This window comes from Asparagus officinalis, chromosome 3, assembly GCF_001876935.1.
Source record: "Asparagus officinalis chromosome 3, Aspof.V1, whole genome shotgun sequence".
NCBI classification, from domain to species: Eukaryota; Viridiplantae; Streptophyta; class Magnoliopsida; order Asparagales; family Asparagaceae; genus Asparagus; species Asparagus officinalis.
The window spans coordinates 16,771,663-16,797,509 of NC_033796.1; the positions used below are offsets into that span (position 1 = coordinate 16,771,663).

At 39.9% G+C, this 25,847-nt stretch overlaps 1 protein-coding gene across 6 annotated transcripts; it reads left to right on the forward strand.

Moving 5' to 3' along the window:
- LOC109833191 (probable replication factor C subunit 1) lies at positions 17,113-20,056 on the forward strand. Of its 6 annotated transcripts, none has more exons than XM_020400773.1 (11): positions 17,115-17,371; positions 17,537-17,598; positions 17,688-17,749; positions 17,858-18,532; positions 18,611-18,686; positions 18,774-18,872; positions 18,974-19,075; positions 19,153-19,221; positions 19,297-19,368; positions 19,456-19,541; positions 19,646-20,056. In XM_020400773.1, the coding sequence occupies exons 1-11, from the start codon at positions 17,215-17,217 to the stop codon at positions 19,848-19,850; spliced, it is 1,665 nt and encodes a 554-aa protein (XP_020256362.1). In that variant the 5' UTR covers positions 17,115-17,214; the 3' UTR covers positions 19,851-20,056. The 6 variants fall into 6 exon arrangements, with proteins under 6 accessions (XP_020256367.1, XP_020256362.1, XP_020256368.1 ...); XM_020400775.1 differs by having other exon boundaries at positions 17,117-17,371; positions 19,156-19,221; XM_020400774.1 differs by having other exon boundaries at positions 17,117-17,371; positions 18,614-18,686.

Genomic DNA, 25,847 nt, shown 5'->3' on the forward strand with positions numbered 1-25,847 from the left:
AAGCATCCGTATTTTTGTTGTGCGCCATGCGGAAGCGTGCTCGCAAACCAAACGAGTCGATGAGCGACGAGAGAAGAACCAAACACGAGTATAATTCCCAAATAAATACTAGAATCCAACACAAACACAGAGATTTACGTGGTTCAGCAATTGCCTACGTACACGGGGAGAGGATGATAAAATTTCACTATATGGATGAGAAATACAACGGGTTACAACTCACACAAACTCTCAAATATAATCCTAACCAAAGATCTCAACTCCCACACAATATCTCCCTCTCAAAGTGCTCAAAAGACTCAACAAACTCTCCTCTCACAACCCTAGAAATCGTGTTTGTATTTATATCAAACACCAAACCAAAACCGAACAGGAAACCAAAACAACCCAAGAAACCCAACATCGGTCGACTGATGTGAAACATCGGTCAACCGATAACATGAACAAAAAACTGCTCACGGTTCCATTAGTCGACTGATAGGATTATCAATCGACTGAGCGAGCTCATCATTTGACTGATCACCTATCAGTAGACTGCGCAAAAACTTTTTCATAATTCCAGGGCTTTTCTTCAGTCGACTGATCTTGGCATCAGTCGACTGATGACACTGTTCACCGAAAACCTAATTTTTTAAACAATTATCCATCTCGGCGAAGTGTTCCCAAAACTGAGCCGACACCAACATGAGCACCAATGCATCGTCTTTCTAAATCTGACTACACCAATGTAGTTGCCTACGTACCCCCTCTCCTAAGGGATCAAGCCGCCCGTAGTTCATCAAAATGACCGCGAACGACCTCAACAAGCGCAAATCCGTAACAAGCTTATACAATGATCAAACTTGTTACTCGGGACCACCTTCGTGAGCATATCCGCTGGATTGTCCTTTGTGTAGACCTTCACGAGCTCCACATCCCTATCTTCAAGAGCATCTCGAACGAAGTGATAACGAACGTTGATATGCTTCGTCTTCGCATGAAAAACATGATTCTTTGCCAAATAAATAGCACTCATGCTATCATAATAAATGATGACGGATCTGTAGGCTATCTAAAAATCACTGCAGATAGCTGATCCCCATCAAATACCGATGATGGAAGTTACAATTTGACGGCTTTCAAAAGGCTATAATTTAAAGACTTTCATGAGATCGATGAATGTTACAATCTGACGATCTTCACAACAACTGATGAAAGCTCTAATCAACAGCCTTCACAATCAACATCGGGAGTTACAATTTGACAACTCTCACATATTAAAGAGCTAAAGCAAAGATTATAAAATAACGATCTTTGCAACGCTTTGACAGAAAGAGACTATAAATCGACGGTCTCTTCAAATCAAGATGCGGAAGTCCTCCCCGTGTACCAGCATCAAGACGCACCGCATTCGTAGCCGCTGATGCAGTGCAAACGCAACTCACATTCAGCTCCAAATGCTACAAACGCAGCTCAGATCCAGCTACCAAAGTAGCTCATGTTCGACCGTAAATGCACCCTCCGAAACCTGCCAACACAGCTTCCAAATCGCTACAAACGTAGCTTCCAATTGCTGCAAATGAGCTTCCAGACGCTGCGTTTAAGCTTCCAGACACTGCGTTTGAACGCAGAATTCACGCCAGAACGCGGATTTTGCGTTTGACTCATTCAAACACGAGCTGAACGGTTTCAAAACTATTTTTCACGATCTGAGGGGATCACAACTCCACTCAGGAGTGATTTAAGGGGTGGTTACATCCCATAAGCCCCACCTAGGAGCGTATTAAGGAGACGGTTACACCCCTTAATCCCCTATAAATAACTAAGAAATCAACTTAGTTCGGATCCTTCGGCTGGGCAGCAAAGAAGAGATCTTTTGATCTTTGGAGGAGGGGGGGGGGATATCTTTGGATCTTTAAGAATTTTGGAGATCTAGAGATCAGCTTCTTCGGATCAGCTTCTCGGTAATAGATTCTTGGGGCTATCTTCGTGCTTGGCTTGTCTAACCAATTACGGTTAAGATCAATCAACTCTTTTGTAAGAGTTTAAACTCGCTTTGAGTTATCAATTCGTTCAGAGTTTCAAACTTGTCACGTAAGTCCTCCATGTAGGCGTCTAAAAATACTTGTAGGTATGAATGTCACTATCTAAGTCATATAGGATCATCACAAGCCAAAAGAAGCAAAGGAACAGGTGAAACAACATAGAAGAACAATATGAACACCCGTGACAAGGAACACAAAAGAAGCAAAGGAACAGGTGAAACAACATAGAAGAACAATATGAACACCCGTGACAAGGAACATTGACGCGTATAGGCACGATGAACACCCGTGACAAGGAACATTGACGCGTATAGGCACGGCAACGGAAGGTGTTGCGCACACAAACAGAGTGGTGCACCTATGGAAAGTTGTAGATCTCTTCTCTAGATTTCCAACACATCTTGGATCACCTCATTCCGAGATCGAACGAGGAAGTTAGAGCCAAAATACTCGAGATAACGCAAACTGCCTCAGAGGTGCGCGATAGTGTACACTGACGCACATAGGCGCGACAGTGGAGAGTGACGCGCAACTAAACAGAGTGATGTTCCTATGGTAGGTTTGTAGATCTCTTCATTATCTTTCCAACGCATCTTGGATCACCTCATTTCGAGATCGGACGAGGGAGTTAGAGCCAAAATATTCGAGACAACGCAAACTGCCTCAGATGTGCGCAGCAGTGTACACTGACGCGCATAGGCGAGGCAGTGGAGAGTGACGCGCAAGTAAACAGAGTGATGTGGCTATGGGAGGTTGTAGATCTCTTCATTAGTTTTCCAACGTATCTTGGATCACCTCATTCCGAGATCGGACAAGGAAGTTAGAGCCAAAATACCCGAGACAGCGCGAACGGTCTCGGAGATGCTTGTCAGCGGCGACTGCCGCGACAATGTATCGCACATTTAAGACATGATATGATCCAAATCTAAAGAAGCTTAAAAAATAAAAGTTGTATATCTTTTTAATGCATCTTGGATCACCTTATTCCGATATCGGATGAAGAAGTTAGAGCCAAAATACTCGGGAGGTGCGCGGCAGTAGTAACTGCCACGGCAATGCGCATCACCGCCCACTGCCGCGCCCACTGAGAAGCTGAAAATATCATTTTTGACAGTTTTCTCGATTTTTTTGCGGACCACATGGTTTATTAACTGCTAGGGGTTACTTATGAACGTGGGAGAAACAGTTACGAGCGAAAATCATGCCCACTACCCACGAAAATCGTAGCATTTAAGGAGTTTAAAGTCGTGGGATGACAGTTACAAACTAAAGGGGAACCACTCCTTTGACCGCGCCAGCGGCGACTGCCGCGTCAAAGGAATTTCTTCAGCCGCGTCACCTATGGTTGCCGTGTCAAAGTCACTTCTTCAGCCGCGTCACCCCTGGTTACCGCGCCCAAAGGGACAGTTGCTGATCGGTTATTTTTTTTAGTTATCATCCAAGGAGGCTATAAATACCCCTAGGGCCATCATTGACAGAGAGCCAGGCAGGGAGAGCAATTAAGGCAGAGAGACTTGAGCTTTTTGGTGAATTGGAGCAAGCGAGAGAGTCTTCATTCTTCACAAACATCCTCAAGAAGCTTTTGGCGATTCCTAGAGATCTAAGCTCTGACTTGATCTTTAGAAGAGTGAATATCTTACATCGATAAGATATTCGCTTCATATTCTTACTTCGATAAACGAAGGAAGAATCCCCAAAACCTTCACGATTCAACCAGAATCTGTGATTTGGTGGTCCACGGGCTAACGCACCCCCGGCACAGGCAAAGATCCCACAAAACAAGAATCGATAAACAATTTCTGTGTTATTTTCTAGAAAGTTGTAACCTTCCTTTTATTGTGTAAAAGAGGTCTTATAAAAAGACTAGTTTCTTTTGAATTCATTGTAATCGACCGAAGATATAATGAATTCCACAATAACGTCAACTTTCGACGAAAACACTCCACAGCGTCAAATCGTGAGGAGAAGATATTGTTCCAGTGAAACAAGATGTTCGGATCGTCAACGATAAGCAAACTCGACGCGAGTATTCGAGGGAAGCATCTCATCGCTACCGTGAAGAATCTAGAATTAAACAAAGGGGAGAATCCAGATCATTCTCCTCTCTTTTGTAATCGAAAATCTAAATTGTAATTAAGATCAAGAGAATACAAGTCAATTTTCTTTCATTCTTTTTACTATAAATTTTCCACCAAACAGGATCGTTGCGAAACACTGAGATCCTCCAAAAGTCCTTGAAACCAAATTGACTCCTTAACAATCTCTGTAATTGCCATATATTCTACCTCTGTCATTAACAAAGCCACCATAGACTGCAAGGTGCATATCCAACATACCGGCGCATGGGTCAAAGTGAACACATACCCTGTCGTTGGCCGGCGTTTATCCAAATCTCCAACGTAGTCCGAATCTATGTATCTAATACTTAGCTGCCCACCGCTAGTGTCCCACTCAAAAACCAAACTAACATTGAGAGTACCTCGAATATACCTCAAAATCCATCTCACGACATCCCAATAACCTGAACCCGGGTCGTGCATGTATCTTGAAACCATGCTCACTGCCTATGACAAATCCGGCCTCGTACAAACCATGACGTACATTAAACTTCCTACTGCGCTCGCATACGGAGTCTTCGACATTAACTCTTTAGCTTTAACTGTCTTTGGTGAAAGGTCAGCTAAAATCTTCAAATGGACTCCCACTGGTACACTAACTGGCTTCATCTCCATGCTCACATTGAACCGTTGTAGCACCTTCTTCAAATAAGCCACCTATATCAAAAAAAATTCTGCACCTATATCTATCTCTGTCGATCTTCATCCTCAAAATACACTCCGCTTCATCCAAATCCTCCATCTCAAACTCTTTCGAAAGTTGTACATTCAACTTATTTATAGCGGATCTGAAAATAGAAGCAACCAACATATCATCGATAAAAAAGCAACAAGTAAATGTATGCACCTCTATTCAACTTGTGATAATAGACGCAACGATCAAACTGGCTCCTAATGTATGAATGACCGAGTATAAACCTATTGAATCGCCTATACCACTATCGTAGAGGTTGCTTCAACCCGTATAGCAATTTCTTCAACCTACAAACCAATTTCTCCTTTCCTGTAGCTTGAAACCCTAATGGCTGAGACATATAGATTTTCTCATCAAGATCACCATGAAGAAATGTTATTTTCACATCCAACTGATCCAATTCCAAACCATATTGTGCCACCAAAGCTAGCAAAATCCGAATTGAGTAGTGTTTCACCACCGGAGAAAAGACCTCGTTATAATCAATGTCTTCTTCCTTTGCATTATCCCTTTGCTACCAACCTAGCTTTGAACCTTATGGGAGTTCCCTCAATTCCCTCCTTCTTCGTATACATCCACTTGCAACCAATAGCCTTCCGTATTTTTTGGAAGCTCAACAAGCTCTAATATGTCATTCTTGTTAAGAGACTCTATCTCATCCTGCATCGCCTCCTGCCATAAATCAGCCTCTGAACTCTGCTTAGCCTCTTTGAATGTAGTAGGAATCATCTCATCGACACTCTCCACCGAAAGTGCATACGTAACGATTGTGTCTGTATACCTAGCTGGCAACCGTATGTCTCTCCTCGGCCTTCGAACTGTAATAGAATCCTGAACCTGAGTTGTCGGTCCCTGATCCTGCTCAACTATACCTGTATCCTCCAAATCATTGTTGTGCTCGCCTGACATCATCTCAATCAGCACTCTAATGGATACAGTCTTATCTAGACTATGTGGAGCTGTATCAATCTCTATCATCTGTGATGTCTCTAATGTCGGGGTGCTCTCCACCCGATGAGAGCTGGGAAGTATTAAGATCGAAGCCTCATCGAAAGTGACGTCTCTACTCAGCACAATCTTCTTGTCAACTGAATCCCAAAGCTTATATCCTTTCACACCACCCTTGAATCCAACAAATATGGTATTTCTAGCTTGAGGTTCCAATTTATCAGTTTTTACATGATAAAATGCAGGGCACCCAAATACATTGAGCTGATCATAATCACGTGCTGGTTCTCCCGACCACATCTTCATAGGGGGTTTTCCCTCAATCGCAGATGAAGACAGCCTATTAATGAGGTGGCTCGCATATGAAAGTGCCTCAGCCCAAAGATCTTCTCCAAACCACTCTATGATAACAAACATCGGACCTTCTTCAGTAAAGACCAATTCAATCTCTTTGCCATCCCATTCTGCTGTGACGTATGACTAACTGTGAAGTATCTCTCTATGCCATCGTCTCGACATAGCTACTGAAAGAGGTCTAAAGTGTACTCGCCGCCGTTGTCGGATCTTAACGTCTTGATCTTTCTCCCAGTCTGTAGTTCTAATATCCTCTTCCACTCCACAAATAACTCTAGGACTTCATTCTTATGCTTCATGGAGTACACCCAATAATGCTTAGAATAGTCATCCACAAACATGACGAACCAATATCGACCACCAAGTGATGCCGTCTTGGTGGGACCCCAAACATTTGTGTGCACGTAGTTGTAGGCGTCAAAAAATACTGAAAGATATCCAAATACAGCCCAAGAGGAGATCATCAAAAAATCAAAAGAATACAGATATGAACTGTCTCGCCAGTGAGACATTCTTTACTGTCTCACAAGTGAGACAGTCTTTACTGTCTCGCAAGCGAGATAGTGTTTACTGTCTCACAGCGAGACAGTCTTTTACTGTCTCGCCAGCGCCAGCAAGACAATGTTTACTGTCTCGCCAGCGAGACAATGTTGAAATGGTCAACAACCACCTTGATAACCAGCCGAGACAGCAAATGCTGTCTCGCGAGCATCTATTCATGGAGACTATAAATACCCCTTGAGATCGATTTTTGAGGGGGCTGATCATTTTTGAGCACTTTGGAGCAGAGAGAGCAGAGTTCTTGAGCTTCTGGCAATCCCTTGAGATTCGAGCTTTGACTTGATCTCAAGAAGAACAACTATCTTACTTTGATAAGATATCGTTTCAAATTCTCACTTCGATAAATAAAGGAAGAATCATTAAACCCCTCATGATTCAATCAGAATCTGTGATTTGGTGGTCCACGAGTCAAAGCGTTCCCGACACAGGCAAAGATCCTACACAAGCAGTGATCCAAACAACGATCCTGCGTTTGTTTCTAAAAAGTTATAATTTTTATTTTGTTGTGTAAAAGAAGTCTTATAAAAAGGCTATTTCTTTTGAATTTATTGTAATCACTAGTGGAAAAGTGCATTTTACCTACGGAAAAACGACTTTTAGTGACGGATTTGTCCGTCGTTAAAAGTTGAAAATCCAGCAGTGAATCGATCGAAGATATAATGAATTCCACAACGAAGTCAACTTTTGACGAAAACAAACTGGCGACCACAGTGGGAGCTAACGGTGTCGCTGTCGAGACCATCGTGTCGCAGCCAACCATCAAGATCTCGGTTGAATCAATGGTCGAGTACGAGTTCGACCAAGCGAAGTTTGAGGAGTATTTGTCATCCTTATCTGTAAAGTCTTCCTCGCCTCGCAAATGCAGGAAGATTTCATCTTTTTTGAAGTTGTCAAACACTACAGATGAAGACCCTTGCTTGATTGTTACTGAGGATTCTACTCGCAACCTCTCTGCTCATAATGACTCTTCTCCAATTAAGGAGTCATTAAATCAAAGCCCGCCGGTATTGACGAAAAGAGCTCGTCAGAGACAACGCCAACGCCGCGCTCGCCAAATGGCTAAGGCCTTGGAACAACCCGACGGAGTTCGTTATCATGCGGACTTAGAGTCGAGGAGGCATCGAGTGATTCAGTTGTCTCAACGACCAATTACTCATGTCTCTGCTAAACTCACGACGGAGGAATGGACTATTATCAAGAGGGCTCGTTCGACCCTCAAAGAACGTATACAAAAACGTCGTGCAAACGCTGCTCATGCCCGTGCTCTCTTACAACAAAGACGAGAAAGAAACAAGAAAACAGTGGCCAAAGAACCGCCAAAACTCTGTAAAGTTTGGATTCCAAAGTCTGGAGTTGTGCAAAATCAGCATTCAGAGCCCGTTAAGACTCCACACCCGCAAGGGGGTGGTTCTAAACGTATGACTCCTAAAATAATATTGGATCATTCAAAGGCAACAATAATTTGTCCTGAGAATGCCAACAAGGTTTTACACCCCCAGAAGAAGACGTGTTTGCCAGAAGACATCGTTATACCTAGGAGGTCATGCCAACAGACGATACGATTTTTTGGCAATCATACCGATGAATCGTATTATCAAGTTGGGGGTGTGAATAAATTTCAAAAGAGAATTATTCGAGAAATAAGCCCTCATTGTTCTTGTGCATGACTCATTAGAGCAGCATTGTCGGAATATAACTACACAAAACGAGAAGCCATCCCATGAAGAGTCTCGGTATTCCACAGTCTTTTCACCGAAATGTCGAAGCCTAAGCCGAGACATTTCCGCAAGAGAAAATCAGCTGCCCAAGATGATGAATTCCCTGAAGTCACCATCAACGTGGCTAATAAAGGAAAATCTAAGTAGTATTCAAGTGAATCAAATCCTGACTTTTCCCCAGGAGGAAAAGTCAATTCAAGAATTGCCCAACGGATGTCTAGACTCCAGTTAGGAGCTATCAGACGTAGAGACTACAAGAGAATACAGGAAGGAATGTCTTCGGAGGATGAACTCTCGGACACTTGTTCTGCAATCGCTTCTGATGATACAGTGTCTAGCACGGGACAAACCAAAGAAGTGTTCACAATCACTTCTGATCAGTTTGCTCAAATGCTTCAAGAAGCTCTAGCCAAACAACGTGAAGAAATTAGAGCTGAGATGAAGACAGAGATGGAGTTGGCTATCCAACAAATAAGGGAATTGCTAGCTCAGCGGCCTCAACCTCCAGAGTCCAGTCAGTGAGCTGAATCCAGTCGCCACATTCAGAATGTTGTAAATGATAGTGATCCAGAAGTGGATGAAGTCATTACGGATGATACTCCTCCCAATAGCAATAACGCTGGGGGTGGTTTAACAGATCCTCCCAATAACGATATTGGGGGTGGTTCAATAGCACCTCTTACAGGGGGTGGTCTAACTCATTCTCCTCAATGTCACGCGAATGAAGACATAAACGATGACGGGAAAATGAAAGAGCTTGAAAACAAAGTCAACGCTTTGATGACGGCTCAAGAAGTAAAGAAAACGGGTATTCCGTGTCCCTATCCAAGAGAATGTGATTCAATACCGTACCCGGTAAAATTCAATATGATTAACTTCACGCCGTTTGACGGGAAAAGCTCGCCTATTCAGCACTTGATTTATTTCAAGTCTCATTTAGGCATGATCTCTGGAAATGAGGCTTTAATGGTCCGGTCATTCGTTGGCACCCTTCGCGGGTCGGCCTTCAATTGGTACCGACGTCTTAAGCCAGGGAGCATCAATTGCTAGGATGACATAGAAAGTTTATTCCTCAGCAATTTCTTCGATGATGACACCGAAGTATTGATCGGAACCCTTCTAGATGAGAAGCAAAAAGACGGAGAGTCAGTCGACAATTTTTTCAAGCGCTTCCGTAACAAAGCAATGAATTACAGGAATCCTGTTACAGAGGAGTTCATCCTGCAAACATGCCACAATAATCTCTCCATCGATGTCCTGGAAGCCCTGGGGGTCGTACCATCCAGAACTTGGAAAGAATTAAAACTACGTGGCGAACAAGCTGAACACTTTCTTAAAAGAAAGAAAGCTGAGAAAAGCCAACCGACGACATCTACAATCGCTGTGAACGATTCTTCATCCCACCAATATTTGCTTTGGACTCAAAACCAAACTCCAAGCCTTAATTGACTCCGGCGTCATAAGGGCGAAACAAGCCAAGTAAAAACGACTCCAACTCCATGGGATACACGAGTATAAACTGTTTTTCCTAACTCCGAAGAGTATACGAGTATAAACTGCTTCTTCATGTCACTCCGAAGAGTATACGAGTATAAACTGCTTCTCAATACTCCATTGGATACATGAGTATAAACTGTTTTCCCTTACTCCATTGGATACACGAGTATAAACTGTTTTCCCTAACTCCGAAGAGTATACGAGTATAAACTGCTTCTTCATGTCACTCCGAAGAGTATACGAGTATAAACTGCTTCTCAACACTCCAAAGAGTATACGAGTATAAACTGCTCCTCGATACTCTAATAGGTATATGAGTCTAAACTGTTTCCCACTCTTGACGGAAAGTTCCTGGAGAATTTTTACATGTAATATTCTTAAGGATAGCCCGATCATGTAACTCAGTATGATGTTAGACCCAGTTTCGCGAAAGAAGCTGGGGGTGGATGGTTCATGTAACGGGAAGTTCTCGGAAGAATGCTTAGGGATAACCCGATCATTACAAACAAAGTGATAAACACTATATCCCCATGGTGATTTCCGAATACTCTTTTGCTGAGATGAGATTCGATCACTTCGTTGGATCAATCTTCCCTCACAAATTCCCATTTGGTCAAACCGTTAAACAGTTAGGACCAAAGACAAAATCCCCTCTCGATTCCTTCCATGAACGAGAGGTCCACTCAAATTGAACGATCAAACCTTTAAACAGTTAGGATCGTCTCAAACCCCTATTTGGTCAAGCCTTTAAACAGTTAGGACCAAAGACAAAATCCCCTCTCGATTCCTTCCATGAACGAGAGGTCCACTCAAATTGAATGATCAAACATTTAAACAGTTAGGATCATTTCAAATTCCCATTTGCTCAAACCTTTAAACATTTAGGACCAAAGCCAAAATCCCCTCTCGACTCCTTCCATGAACGAGAGGTCCACAAATTGAACGATCAAACCTTTAAACAGTTAGGATCGTATCAAAATCCCTATTTGGTCAAACCTTTAAACAGTTAGGACTAAATACAAAATCCCCCATCGATTCCTTCTATGAACAAGAGGTCCACACAAATTGAACGATCAAACCTTTAAACAGTCAGGATCGTATCAAACTCCCATTTGGTCAAATCTTTAAACAGTTAGGACCAAAGCCAAAATCCCCTCTCGATTCCTTCTATGAACGAGAGGTCCACAACTTGAACGATCAAACCTTTAAACCGTTAGGATCGTCTCAAATCCCTATTTGGTCAAACCTTTAAACAGTTAGGACCAAAACCAAAATCCCCTCTCGATTCCTTCCATGAACGAGAGGTCCACAAATTGAACGATCAAACCTTTAAACAGTTAGGATCGTCTCAAAACTCCCACTTGGTCAAACCTTACTACAGTTAGGACCACAACCAAAATCTCTTCTCGATTCATTCCATGAACGAGAGGTCCACTTTCAGTTGAATAATCAAACCTTATGACAGTTAGGATTATTCAAACCCGTCCATATTCTTTAAGTGGAGATCCCACTTTGAGTTTCCTTTACACCTAGGAGATAGAATATAAAATTCTTCCTCTCCGATTTCAGGTTCATCTCTACCAACAAACAAGAGACCAGGAGATAGAATATAAAATTCTTCCTCTCCATCATTGGGTTCATCTCTACCACCAAAAAAGAGAGATCATGTTACTCCAATAGGTACACGAGTCTAAACTGTTTTTCTACACTCGACAGGTAGTTTCTGGAGAATATTAATCTGAATATTCTTAAGGATAACTTGACGAACTCTCAATGGACATACAAGCATCAATCTGGAAAATACCAGCCTCGATTCAAGATCTCAACATTGGTCAAGCGATAAACGCAGTGCCGAAGAAGCATTAGCTATTCTACAAAGAACTGAATAGACTAATGGATGAAGAGATCAAGGGCTGGAACCATTTTATAGATTCTTCTACACGATCTACTCAATCAAGTATTGAAAGGATCGCAAATAAGACCTGTCTTATCCAAAGTGTCCCAGACTCCTCTATAAAAGAATAAGTCTGGAACACTTTGGAGGGGGTATCTATAGGCGTCAAAAAATGCTCAAAGATATCCAAATACAGCTCAAGAGGAAATCATCAAAAAATCAAAAGAATACAGATATGAACTGTCTCGCAAGCGAGACAGTCTTTCCTGTCTCGCAGCGAGACAGTTTTTACTGTCTCGCAGCGAGACAGTGTTTACTGTCTCGCCAGCGAGACAATATTGAAATGGTCAACAACCACCTTGATAACTACCGTACACGTGTCCATTAACTGCCAAGGATGTGGAAAACATCGTGGGCGAGAATCACGTGGATAACTATCAAAATAACGGAGTTTGAAACGTGGGAAGGCAGTTACTGCAGAAACCACTGTGCAGTTGGGTTTTCCGAGACAACGTTTACTATCTCAGAACCTGAGACAGTAAACTCTGTCTCGGCCGCCGAGACAGCAAACACTGTCTCAGCAGCCGAGACAGCAAATGCTGTCTCGCGAGCGTAACTGTTCATGGAGGCTATAAATACCCCTTGAGATTGATTTTTGAGGGGGCTGATCATTTTTGAGCACTTTGGAGCAGAGAGAGGAGAGTTCCTGAGCTTCTGGCAATCCCTTGAGATTCGAGCTTTGACTTGATCTCAAGAAGAACGACTATCTTACTTTGATAAGATATCGTTTCAAATTCTCACTTCGATAAACAAAGGAAGAATCATTAAACCCCTCACGATTCAATCAGAATCTGTGATTTAGTGGTCCACGAGTCAAAGCGCTCCCGGCACAGGCAAAGATCCCACACAAGCAGTGATCCAAACAACGATCATGCGTTTGTTTCTAAAAAGTTATAATTTTCATTTTGTTGTGTAAAAGAAGTCTTATAAAAAGGTTATTTCTTTTGAATTTATTGTAATCGATCGAAGATATAATGAATTCCACAACGAAGTCAACTTTTGACGAAAACAGTAGTCCATGATGCTCGTCGTTCTATATACGGCTATCCCGAACTTCACCTTAGTCTTCTTGCCAAGAACGCGATGCTCACAGAATTCTATCTTTCCACTCTTGGCTCCCTTCAATAGCCCCTGCTTGCACAAAGTTTGTAGTGACTTTTCACATGTGTGCCTCAATCTGTAGTGCCAAAGTCTGCTCGCGTCCGCCTCTAAAACAGCTGAAGATACCTAGCCAATCTTGGTGCTTCCCTTTAGATAATAAAGATTCATACTGTGGACTCCCTTCATCACTATCAAATATCCCTTAGTAACTTTTGCTACAACATCCTCAAAAGTCACCTTGAATCTATTTGCCTCCAAAGCTCCAACAGAAATAAGATTCTTCTTCAACTAAGGAACAAATCTCACTTTATTCAGCTCTCAAACAACTCCATCGTGCATCCGAATCTTGACAGTACTTATCCCACAAATACCACATGATTGATCATTTCCTATGACTACCATGCCCCCATCGAGCTTCTCGAAAGATACAAACTAATCTTGTCGGGGAGTCACATGATAAATAGCACCAGAATCAAGCATACAATCTGATGCATTCGTATGGTTAACCTCTAGAGTAATCAATATAGAAAATCATGAATTGTCGGAATCGTTACCACTCTTAGTAACATTTACTTCATTGACCTTCGGCCCCTTCTTCTTGCTATTCTCCTTCTCTCTGAGCTTCGGGCAATCTCTCTTCCAATGTCTTTGTTCTTTGCAGAAAGCACACTAGTTCTTCGCTAATTGGTAGTGACTGACTTTGACCTGCTTTGATTATCACCTCTCGAATAGGGACTCCTTCCTCTCGTCGATAAGGCCTCTCCTAAAGTGCTAGCCCTTGAAGTCTCTTTGTCCTTCCTCCTCATATCGTAATTCATCAACGTATTAGTCACTTCATTATAGGTGATGAAAGATCTACTGCTCAATAAAATGAGCACAAAGATATCATACTCCTTATCGGGTAAGGAGTCTAACAAAATAATCACATTGTACTCATCCGATATATTCTCATCCACGTTCGTCAAGTCCGACAATAACTTTGTATAGTTGTTCACATGAGCCGCAAATGAGGTACCCATGGACATCTGGAATCTGAATAATATTCACAACAAGTGTAAACGGTTCTCAACACTCTTTGTAAGATATTTGTTGTTGAGAATCTCTCACATCTTCATCGTAGATATCATGCTAATTCACATCATATTTCAGCTCATGTTTCAAACAAGGCCTGATCACCCTACAAGCGTTTCGATTCATCTTATCACATATCGCCTCATCATATTTCGGTGGCCTCTCATGGACCATAATGACCTCTTCTAAATTTTGAGCATTCAGAGTGTCTTGTACGTTGCTCATCCACAAACCAAAATTGATTTTGCCGTCATACTTCACAACACTAATCTTTGTATTCTGAAGTGCAACTTGAACTGTACTCGTCATCACCTTGCTGCTTTCACCAACTTCTTCTCTCATTGCAAACTAACTCCAATTTAAAGAAAGACTCAAACTTTGAAAGAATTGAGAAATTACCCAACTGAACCCTTAGATAGGATTCCAACATAATCTCCTAACCACATGGGGAAAGCGAGATCTCCAACGGCAACTCCACAATGTTATCTCTACTTAAGCCTAGATTTTCAAACCTAAGCTTCTAACAGCGAATCTTCCTCCACCCAATGCAAAATCCTAGATCTGAAATCAGAGTTCTGATACCAATTGTTACACAATGTGCGGAAGCGTGCTCGCAAACCAAACGAGTCGACGAGCGATGAGAGAAGAACCAAACACGAATGCAATTCCCAAATAAAGGCCAAAATCCAACACAAACACAGAGATTTACATGGTTTGGTAATTGCCTACATCCACGGGAAGAGGATGGAGAGATTTCACTTGATGGAAGAGAAATACAACGGGTTATAACTCACACAAACTCTCAAATATAACCCTAATTAAAGATCTCAACTTCCACACAATATCTCCCTCTCAAAGTGCTCAAAAGGCTCAACAATCTCTCCTCTCACAACCCTAGAAATCGTGTTTATATTTATATCAAACACCAAACCAAAACCGAACAAGAAACCAAAACAGCCCAAGAAACCCGACACCGGTCGACTGATGTGAAATAACAAGCACAAAAAAACTGCTCACGATTCCATCAGTAGACTGATAGAATTATCAGTCGACTGAACGAGCTCATCAGTCGATTGTACAGAAACTTTTTCACAATTCCAGGGCTATTCTTTAGTCAACTAATCTTGGCATCACTCGACTGATGACACTATTCACCGAAAACCTGGTTTTTCAAACAATTTTGATATTAACCCCTCAAATTTTCATATTTTGATATTAGTCTTCCAATTTGCATAATATGTTGATATTAGTCCCTCTGTTAGTTTTATTGTTCAAAACTCTCAACTGTGGTCATATTTAGACTAAATATAGATCATTAATTACCAAAATGTGTTGAATCTGGGATGCAAGTTTAGAGAGGGGGTGAAGAGAGATGCTATCATTGTTCGCTAAAATTACAAAATATGTAGTGGAAAAGCTCAAATAGAAAAGATCAACGATAATCAAACACAAATAGCAGCCAACTAAAAATACACAAGATTTTATAGTGGATCAAATAACAATCCTACGTCCACTCTTCTTTCTCACAAAGAGGCTTCTGCACTATGCGAAGACTTCTCGTGAATCACAAACCCGATTCAGTAGGTTTACAAGACCACACACTAGAATCTATCCGGAACTAGTTGTCTAACCTAACTCTACACAATGAGTAACATCTAGTCCTAGCTAGTACCAACCCTCAATTAATCCGGCTTGAGTACTTCGTAAGATAAGTTCAAAGCAAAATCAAACTAATCAATTAAACCTTAGAAAATCAAGAAAGATCTTACAGTTCTTTTGTTAAACAAACTGTTATTCGATGAATATAAATGTAGCTTGCTAAAAAATGGTGTAGAGAATCATGGCAACTCACCTCACTAAAATAATCCAAAGATGTTGTATGTGATAAGTAAGAGTTTGTCGAGGCTCTAGGGATTAAATCCTCCAATAAAATATCTCATAAATCAAAACCATAGAAATTTCCTCCTCCTCTCTCTCTCTCTCTCTCTCTCTCTCTCTCTCTCTCTCTCTCTCTCTCTCTCTTTTTTTTTTTTCTCCTTTTGTTTTTCCTCTCCCCCCCCCCCCTCTCTCTCTCTCTCTCTCTCTCTCTCTCTCTCTCTCTCTCTCTCTCTCTCTCTCTTTTTGTAATTATTATAAACTCGTGAATGGGTCATGAAAAAGATATCTTAAAGTTGGTAGAGATTGGAGAGATATAAAATAATAAATGACTGATTCATGAATGGGTCATTGATGATGAACATTTACCATTGATGAAAATTTACCATTAATGAGCTTAACCTACCATCGATGGTAAGGAGGCTGAAATCAGCATTTGAGCTGATTTTTGTGTTGTTTCACCTCGTACATTTTTTTTACGTGTATTATATTATCTTACACAAATATTAGTATCTAATAAAAGTTTATTATTACTCAAATAAGAGCTACTGTACGGACTTCATCCTAACAAAATGCTCACATTTAATTTTTCCTACCTAAGAAAAACTTTCCTCTCTTCCAGCTTCTCTCTCTTCTGCAGAAAAGTTGTTGAGGAAGTTGGTTTCACTGTTAATGGATTATTAGAGAATAAGAGAGGTGAAATGTATTCAGGTTTAGAACTCTTATCGGGTTTAAGTTTAAAGGATTTGTAGATTTAGGTATTAGGACTGAGGGCTATAACTATCAATTATAGAAAAAATTAAACATTGCAGAATAAGCCCTAGTATTTATAATCTTAACTAACCAGAGGGTATAATATCGACATATTAATATAAATTTGGAGAATAATCAAAAGATGAAAATCTGGGGGGACTAATATCAAAATCCTGATGCTTAAGGGATTGCTATCTAGAAAAACTCTTTTCCTTGTCAAGTTGATATGCGTACTCATCATTCTTTCATTGCTCATTCTCACTGAGCGCAAGTACAAAATAACGCGTACAGCAATAAGGGTGTGATACTATCAATCCTCGCGTCATTTCTACCAAAAAAAAAGAGAATTTCTCGACCGGGCACCGCACCAACGGCTAGTTCAGACCCCTCATTAACGGGTCTTAAATTTGAAGGACCAAAATGTCTACATTACCCTCATTCTTTTCCCAATCAAAAGCCATTGGTGACAGCCATTGTTCTCATTAGAGTCTCCGTTACACTCTCTTCTTGTTTCCAATCTCTCTCTGCTCTATTCTTCTAAATTTCCATGGAGATTCTTCCATCAGATCCAAAGGGAGAAGAACTGGCCGTGATTGAGGAGGATGACCTGTTCTATGAAGAGATTGAGGCGCCAAAGTTTGTAGACTTCACAGTCCCTGATCGTTCAAAGCCTGACGATAAATCCTGGTTCTGTCTTCGAATTGGTAAGCGATTTCATCATCAGATGAAAAACCCTACCTGGGTTTAGTTTAAGATGTTAATTGCGAGAACTTGCTCCTTGAAAGCTCCATTTTTAATGTTAATTTACTATCGAATTTATATTGAATCCAGTTGCCTGGATTTGAATTTTTCTCCCAATTGCTTTTCAGGATGTGATCAACAGCATGAGGAAGTTGATCCCGATGCTCTTTATCGAAGTTTCTTAATGCGGGTCTGTGACCATTTCACTGTTTTTTTTCCTGTATTTAATTTAATAAATTAATCTCACTGCATGCCAAACTAACTATGAAAAACTTTCAGGTCATGGCAGCAAGAAGCCCAAACATCAAGCTTCAAAAATCCTTAAACCCACAAGCTCCAAGGTACCATAAAATCTTTCATCAATTCTAATACATTTTTCTCAGATAAATTTTTAGACGGTCACCGGCAATGAATAAATACAAACTAATCAAAATGAAACTCAATTTCAGTTCAATTAAGAAATGCCCGCGATCTGCACCCGCAAAATCAGTCAAAGACAGAATCTCAAAAATGAGCAGAATCACTTCAATCCCTGATAAAATGGCAAATGATAAGCTAAGAAACCATCCAGTATCTAGTTTGAGATCAACCCCAAATAATACAAAGTCAAAATCGCAACCTTCGACTAGTGATAAGAAAGCATTAACGACTCCAAGGGCCAAAAAATGGCCGAGCATCCATGAGCCTTTCCGTAGTGTTAAGCCCCAAAAAGCTCCTGTTGAAGTCTCAAAGATCAAAAGTGCTGCAAAGGCACTATTTTTAGGAACTCCAAAGAAATATGACGAGGCTAGTAAATCGAGCAATTGTACCGCCTGTGGTCTAAATATCTTGGAAGTAAGTTGTAAGAAAGATGAAGGGACTTCTTCTATGAGTTTGAAGAAACCAAATGAGCCAAGAGAAGCAGATATCAATAGTATTTCAAGTGATCATAGTGCAGTAAAGCCAAACACAGAAGAAAATTTTCCAACTACATCGGTCTTAATTGTAAAGGAGGATCACTCTGAGGAGGGTCCTAAAGAAAATCTTGTTGTGGTGGAAGCTTTGAATGAAATACACACTCAAGCTGGAGTCAAGGAGAATGTTGCTGAATCTGATGATGATAAAGAAAATAATTCTAACACAAGGTATGTCTTTTTCTTCTGGTCTTTTATATTGGTATAATAAATGTTTAAATTATCACATTCCATATATTTGCTTTTTAGCAGAAATGTGAAGTCAAGCACCACAAATTCTGAGAATGGAGTGCAATTAGAGACTAATGAGAATATCCCACAAAAGGTACAAATAACTGAATACATGTCTTTGATTTCTACATAATTTCTTATTCCATTCTCTCGTTCTATGTACTCTTTTTATTTTTTTCAGGAAATAAGAGCTCCAAGCAAAAAAGGCCAAGAGCATGGCTCTCAAGCAGGAAAGGTCAAGAGAACTACAATTCTGAAGCCCTTCAGGCTGAGAACCGATGTTAGTTTTTTTACCTAACATAATTTCTTATTCTATTAACTCAGTTATTAGAATTAGATGTATTTATTCAGCACCATATATGATTGTTCTTTCTCCATTAGGAAAGAGGAATTCTTAAGGAAGCAAACTTGGAGAAAAAAATACAGCTCGAGGCTCTTAAAGAAACCACTATGGGCATCTTTAGGCATGGAGATGGGAAGCAGGTGAGTTTTTTTTCTTTTTTCTTTTTTTTAATCGAGTCATTGATAACTATAAATCTGAATTCCTTTCTCACTGTTAGCAGAATGGAAAGCCAACCCAAGAAAAGAAACAAAAAATTAGTCCAGATAAAGGACAGAAAGCTGAAACTGTAAGTTCATAAATACACCATCAGTTACTCTATTATGATTGTCTGCTTGCTAAGATTAGAAAATTTATTTGCTAGAATCAAACAAGAAAACCTCGAGTGAGATTTGTTGAATCCAGATATGCTAAAAGTATCCCCAAGTGCCATAAGGTGAGATTGTTTGCATTGCGCTACTCGAACTAGTGACCTGTACACCGAAATAGCATCTGATAATAGAAAAATTTGTGATAATTGCAGTCAGAAAATAATAAGGAAAATGAAGAATCACAAAAAAAGATTGTGAAGACAACAACATCATCAAGGCAAATTCTAAAGGCTAAAAGGTTATTCTCATAAGATATGAATTAGACCATTTATTTTTTGCATGCATTTTGGTTATATAAAGTTGAATCCTTATCTGACAACATCTTTTGTTCTCTCATGCAAGTGTGACAGCAGCAAGTAAGGTGCAAACTTCTCGGTTAATAGGGAAGGGAGCACTTGCTGCTAAGACTCAAGTTGAAGAGAAGAAAACGGCCAATGCAACATCTTCAAAAGGGAAGAGGCCTTTAGCTATTTCAAAAGTATCAATTTGTCACAGACTCGACGCACCAAAGAGTTCCAGAAGGAGGCCAGAGATGACAAAGCCATGAAAACCGGTGCTCTCTTGTGTTCAATAGTTTTATTGAATTCGTTTGAGCTATTTCTTGTGTGAAATTTGTGTGCTTCTTCACTTTTTGTGTACTCGGGAATAGCGATGTGCTTTTTCATTTTCCTCTTTTGTTGTAATGAGATTGTGTTTTGAGTTCATAGAATCAAAACAGAAGTATTTTATAGAGATATGAAGTTGCCTTTGTTTGTAAAATTGTAATTATCAGTAACTCATGGTTCAAATTTAGCCATTACTACGGCCGTTTCAAACATACGTGGATAAAGAAAAAGCTATGATGATAGACAGAATAAACATCAGTTCAAGGCCAATCAAGTAGAAAATATTTTGTAAAGTTCAGGTTTGAAGACTAACAGTTATATATAGGGATTAAGAGGATTAGAATCCTCTTCATATTAAATGAGTCAGGCCCAATCACATTAGAGAAACAATCCTGAGAATCTCTATTGCAGTTTCCAGACTCAATTCATATGGGCCTTTGTCCTACAGAAGAACACTGAATCTGGCCCAAGCATATGAGACACAACTGCATCAGAGAGGAATGGAAAGAACAGTACAGTCCAAGTTACTACTAGAACTGTTATCTATGTAATTTAGGAGGGGAAAAACAATGAGGAGGTTAAGATACTTATAAGTTTAACAGTAAAAAGTTCCGATGTAACACAGGCAGTAATTGTAAGATATAACGTGAGATTCTTGATGAGAGCTTGATAGCAACGTTGTTAACTGCAAAAAAAAAAAAAAAAAAAAAAAAAAAAAAAAAAAAAAAAAAAAAAAAATCAAGCCAAATATAATTTTGCAGGTGTCAATGTAGTTTATAAAGTTGAGTTATATATTTACTCAAGCCAAGATTTCTGACTAGCACTTGAGCTTGGATTAAGACTCGCTAACAAAAATCCAGTGCCAATTATGCAAGCAATCATTTTAAATTCAATCTTTAAGATTGTTATAAATGAGTTGGCAGAATGTAACATTGTGAGCAGTGTTTTGATACATGGAAGAAATGACACATTACATTAGTTGGATGTTCTCCTAACATAAAAATTTGAGAGCATCAATTTTCAATCTCCATGTAGAGTATGACAATCCGTTTGTCTCATTTTTGAACTATTTCTATGGTATCTTGGCTAGGAGGACATTAAGTATTTTTCTACATCTTAATAATGTTGCAACGAAACCATTCGAAAAAGTATTGTTAAAAAGAATGTCTTTACTTGGGATGATTGTTGCACCAACCAGACTTTAGTAAGTAAACAAAGGCATCATCATATTAGTATCTAATGACTTATATATAATCACTCCAATAATGTACCTATAGAAAGTTCCTTATTGTTTGTTTGAAACCAAGCTGGGGACCAAAACTATAAAAAGACCAAGAATCTAGTAAAGGCATAAGCCTATTAGAATGAAACCCATAGCAAAGAATATGACATCAGCTCTAATATAGAATAACTATCTATCTACATTTTTTTTCCTCCATAAAACTGCAGTTCTAATGTCACATCAGTTCAGTATCACAATATTGGCTGAATGCACTCAGAACTCATCTCATAATGATCTGATTCTTAATTTTATACTGGCTAGTACCACTAATCTGTATGCTACATTTGGCTTTTCCTGTGTTTATGAGCAAGCTTGTTGCTTTTGCATCCATTCCACTGTCTGTTAGTGATAAAGTAAATGTGTTGTTAGCTTAAGTAGTTTGTGGCTATGAGAATAATTCAAATGATGAGAAAACAAACAAATGGTAATGTTAGAATTAATATAAAACTATGATCATTGATCCTCACCATAACTTTAGAGTTTTGGTGTAATGGTTAGAGGAGCTAAATTTAAGATGGTATCAGAGCATGTTAGAATTAATATAAAACTATGATCCTTGATCCTCACCATAACTTCGGAGTTTTAATGTAATGGTTAGAGAAGCTAAATTTAAGAGGTAACAAGCTTTAGCTATTTGTAAAATAAACTACCAAGTACTACTATAATATGGGAATGCATTTTGTATTATTTGTATCCTTAATTACTTAAAATAATATATGTTTACAGGTTTAAAAATGTTTAGTGCTAATGTGACAGATAGAAATGCTGCTAAGATGATTCTGTTGAACTTTGGTCGCACGAGCAGTTAATTAAGTGAGAGAATCATATTATTAGTTCAAAATATGTTGTCAGATGTTGCAATTTTACTATTCAAAGTTTTACTTCACAAGTCGAACTAGATTAGGGGTCTAACCAATTCATGATTCTGCATCTAATCAATGTTGTTTTACGTTGCAGTATACTTTCTCAACATTTCGATCAATATTTTTTGAAGAATTTGTCTCGTTCCTATTTTTCCTAAAGGATTCGGAAATAATAGTTTTTCCCTTTGTCCATCTCTAACATCAATCATAAACAACAATTTGATACGGGAATCATTCGCGATAACTGGCTGTATTGTCTGCTCGCTTCACTTTGACATGCTTATGATAGAACCTTGAGAGAAAACAAGTGGAGATTATAAGATCCGTGCTCTTTCTCACTTCTCTCTTACAACACTAAAAATTCTCTTGCACATGCTATCAAGTACTCTTAATTGACACTTTTAGTGGGGACAGCCTGCAATGCATACATCTTGCAACGGTGATCACATTAATGTGGCACAAATCATTATTAATGCATCTTGTCATCAGATTCTATGATAAAACTGCTGCTAAAACTCAATAGAAAAGTTTTATAGGGAAATTTTCCCATCATGCGACTAATTTCTTCGATGCTTCGTTTTAGTTCTCAGTGTCGGTGTCGGCCTTGCAGGGTGCTTCTATTTCTAATACAAATTCAACCAACTTGCAAAAAGTGTTTAGATCTCATATCAATCTTTGACCTGTTGGGGATTCGAAACAATCAAATCGAATCCGTACCCTTCCGGATCTTATATTTAAAAGTTAAGCAATAAAGAAATTCACCACAAATCAAAGATAAAAAACTTGTAGGAAATAAGAACAAAAAACAACACACGGATTTAACGAGTTTCGGCAACGTGCCTACGTCCTTGGGAGTCACACCACACAATTCCTTTGATTAATTGAAAAAGGAATACAAACACTCAAACTAGGGTTTAATCTCTCTGAGATTCTCTCTCAAAAGCTCTCCTTTTCTTGTCTTCTAACTTTTTTTTTCACGTTCTAATTAGCCCTAGAAACATATAGGTATATGTTTGGTGGGAAAATTCGAAGAAGACAATTGACAATTGAATTTGTTTTATTCTCTCTAACAGACATAGAAAAAGAAATTACTTACAATTCTCTCGATACAAATTCTCTCTAATAAACTTAGGAAAAAATATTACAATCTTCTTATATCGGAATCCCGATTTACAAAAGAAAAGAAGATCAACGGAGATCCTCCCATTTGTTTAAAACTAGGTTCTTCACAGTAGTGATGAGATGCCTCCCTCGGATGCTCGCGTTGAGTTTGCTTCTTGTTGACGATCCGAACGTCTGAACTCGTGGAACACGGTTGAATGCTCTTGATTGATGTCGAGGATAACTTACGTGGCAAGTTTGAAAATAACTCTTAACGAGTTTAAGAACTCAGAGCGAGTTTAAACTCTGTAACAAAGTTGATTTGAACCGAAAATCGGTTTTAAGCCAAGCACCAAACTCCAAGATTACTGAAGGACGCTCCAAGATGATATGCTCAAGAGATTGCCGATCTCTCCTTTTGCTATCTTTTTGATGCAAAATGCTGATCTTTTGATCTTTTTGCTGCCGAAAGAGGATGAATTGGTGATCCTCTTTGCTGATCTCTAGATTCGGAAATACTAAAAGATCAAAAGATCCGAACTAAGCCGATCTTTCAGCTATTTATAAGCGATTAGGGGGTGTAACCGCCCCTAAAATCACTTCTTTATGGGGTTTATGGAATGTAACCCCCCCTCCCCTCCTAAATCACTCCTTAGTGGAGTTGTGATCTCCTCGGATCGTGAAAAACGATTTTGGAACCGTTCGACCGAGTCAAACATAGTGATTTGTGTTTTGGGCCCGAACTCTGCGTCTTAGACCTGAAACACAGAGTTGGACATTTTCAGTAGGCTCAAAACGCAGTGGCCACACTGCTTTAAGAGCCTGAGACGCAGGAATGAACTCTGTGTTTGGATCTGGAAACACAGCAATGAAGACTGCGTTTGGATCTGGAACGCAGTGATGAACCCTGCGTTTTGGGCTGAAAATACAACAGTGAGCTCTGTGTTTGGATCTGGAACTCTGAGTTTTGACTCTGGAACGCAGAGGCGAGCCTCATGCGAGCTTGGCGAGCTTCAGGCATAGTCCAATGTTCAGGTGAAGTCTAATGTTCAGGCGAAGTCTAGTCTTACAGACGGACTTCAAAACATAACTTTGGTTTGAGAGATGTCTGTGTTTTGATTTGAAGAGACCGTCAATTTGTAGTCTCTTTTGCTAGAGAGTTGCAAAGAACGTCATTTTATACCCTTCGTCTTGGCTCTTTAAAAATATGAGAGTCGTCAGATTGTAACTCCCAATATTGATTGTGAAGGCTATTGAACTAGAGCTTTCATCGGTTGTGTGAAAGTCGTCAGATTGTAACGTTCATCGATCTACGTGAAAGTTTTTAAATTATAGTCTTCTGAAAGTCGTCAAATTATAACTTTCATTATCGGTATTTAATAAGGATCAACTATCTGTAGTGATTTTTAGACAGCCTATAGTATATATAAGAATCCTAGCCCAAACAGAATTCAAAACAGTTTACAAAATTGCCAGCTCGACTCACGGTCGATCACCGAACCAGTCGCAGTCGATCGGATAAACGACAGAAACCCAAAAAACTCCTACATGGTCTCACTGTCGACCGGACCATCTGCTGCGGTCGATCTGAAAAAGTCCAGAGACTTTTCCTATCTCGTGCACGTTCGCGATCGATCGCACCAACCGCCACAGTCGACCGTAGCTTGTCTTGACTATTTCCTTCGTCTTCCTGATTCCAACTTCGGCTTCAGCTTTGAGTGTGCACTTAGACTAATAATCTCCCACTTGGAGACCAAAGCGTTATTAACGAGCTCTCCTAATATCTCTCCTCCTTCGCAAGTATCTTCTCCTCCCCGGAAAAATCCTTTTTTCAATCATCATCATCTGGTGTTCTCGCCGACCATCTTAGTATGGCTCTGCCTTCATCTTCTACTCGTGAAGGCCAACTGAAGTTGCGCACAACTCCAGTTTCTCTATGGTGACTATCTTTGTCAATATGTCTGCCGGATTTTGACTCCCCAAAATCTTCTCTAAATGTAACTTCCCGTCATTGATTAGGCGAGCGTATGAAATGGTATCGTACATCGATGTGCTTTGTTCTGGCATGATATACTGGATTCTTAGCAAGGTTTATAGCGCTCTGGCTATCACAATAAAGAACTCCTCTCTCTTGCTTCAGATCCAACTCTTCCAAACATCCAGCCAACCAGATCATCTCCTTGCTTGCTTCAGTCACCACGGCATACTCAACCTCGGTTGTATATAAAGTTATAATCTTCTGCAGACGTGAGACCCAGTTCACTGTTGTTGACGCTAAAGTATAAACATATCCCGTGTTGTTCCTCCTCGTATCATGATCACCGGCGAAGTTCGCATCCACATATCCCTGCAGCACCAACTCCTTCCTCCTGAAACATAGTGGTTTGTTCGTTGTCCCTCCTCTCAGGTATCGTAATATTTACTTCACGGCCTCCCAATGTTGCTTCACTAGATTACTTGCAAACCTGCTCACAACTCCTATTGCATGGGCAATGTCCGGTCTCGTGTAAACTATCGCGTACATGAGACTCCCAATAGCCGAAGAATATGGTACCCTACTCATATGCCATCTCTCTGTATTTGTCTTAAGTGATTGCTCCTCAGATATCTTGAACTGGTTTTTAAGGAATGTGCTAATAACCTTAGCATTCTGCATATTGAACCTCTGAAGTACCTTCTCGATAAATCCAACT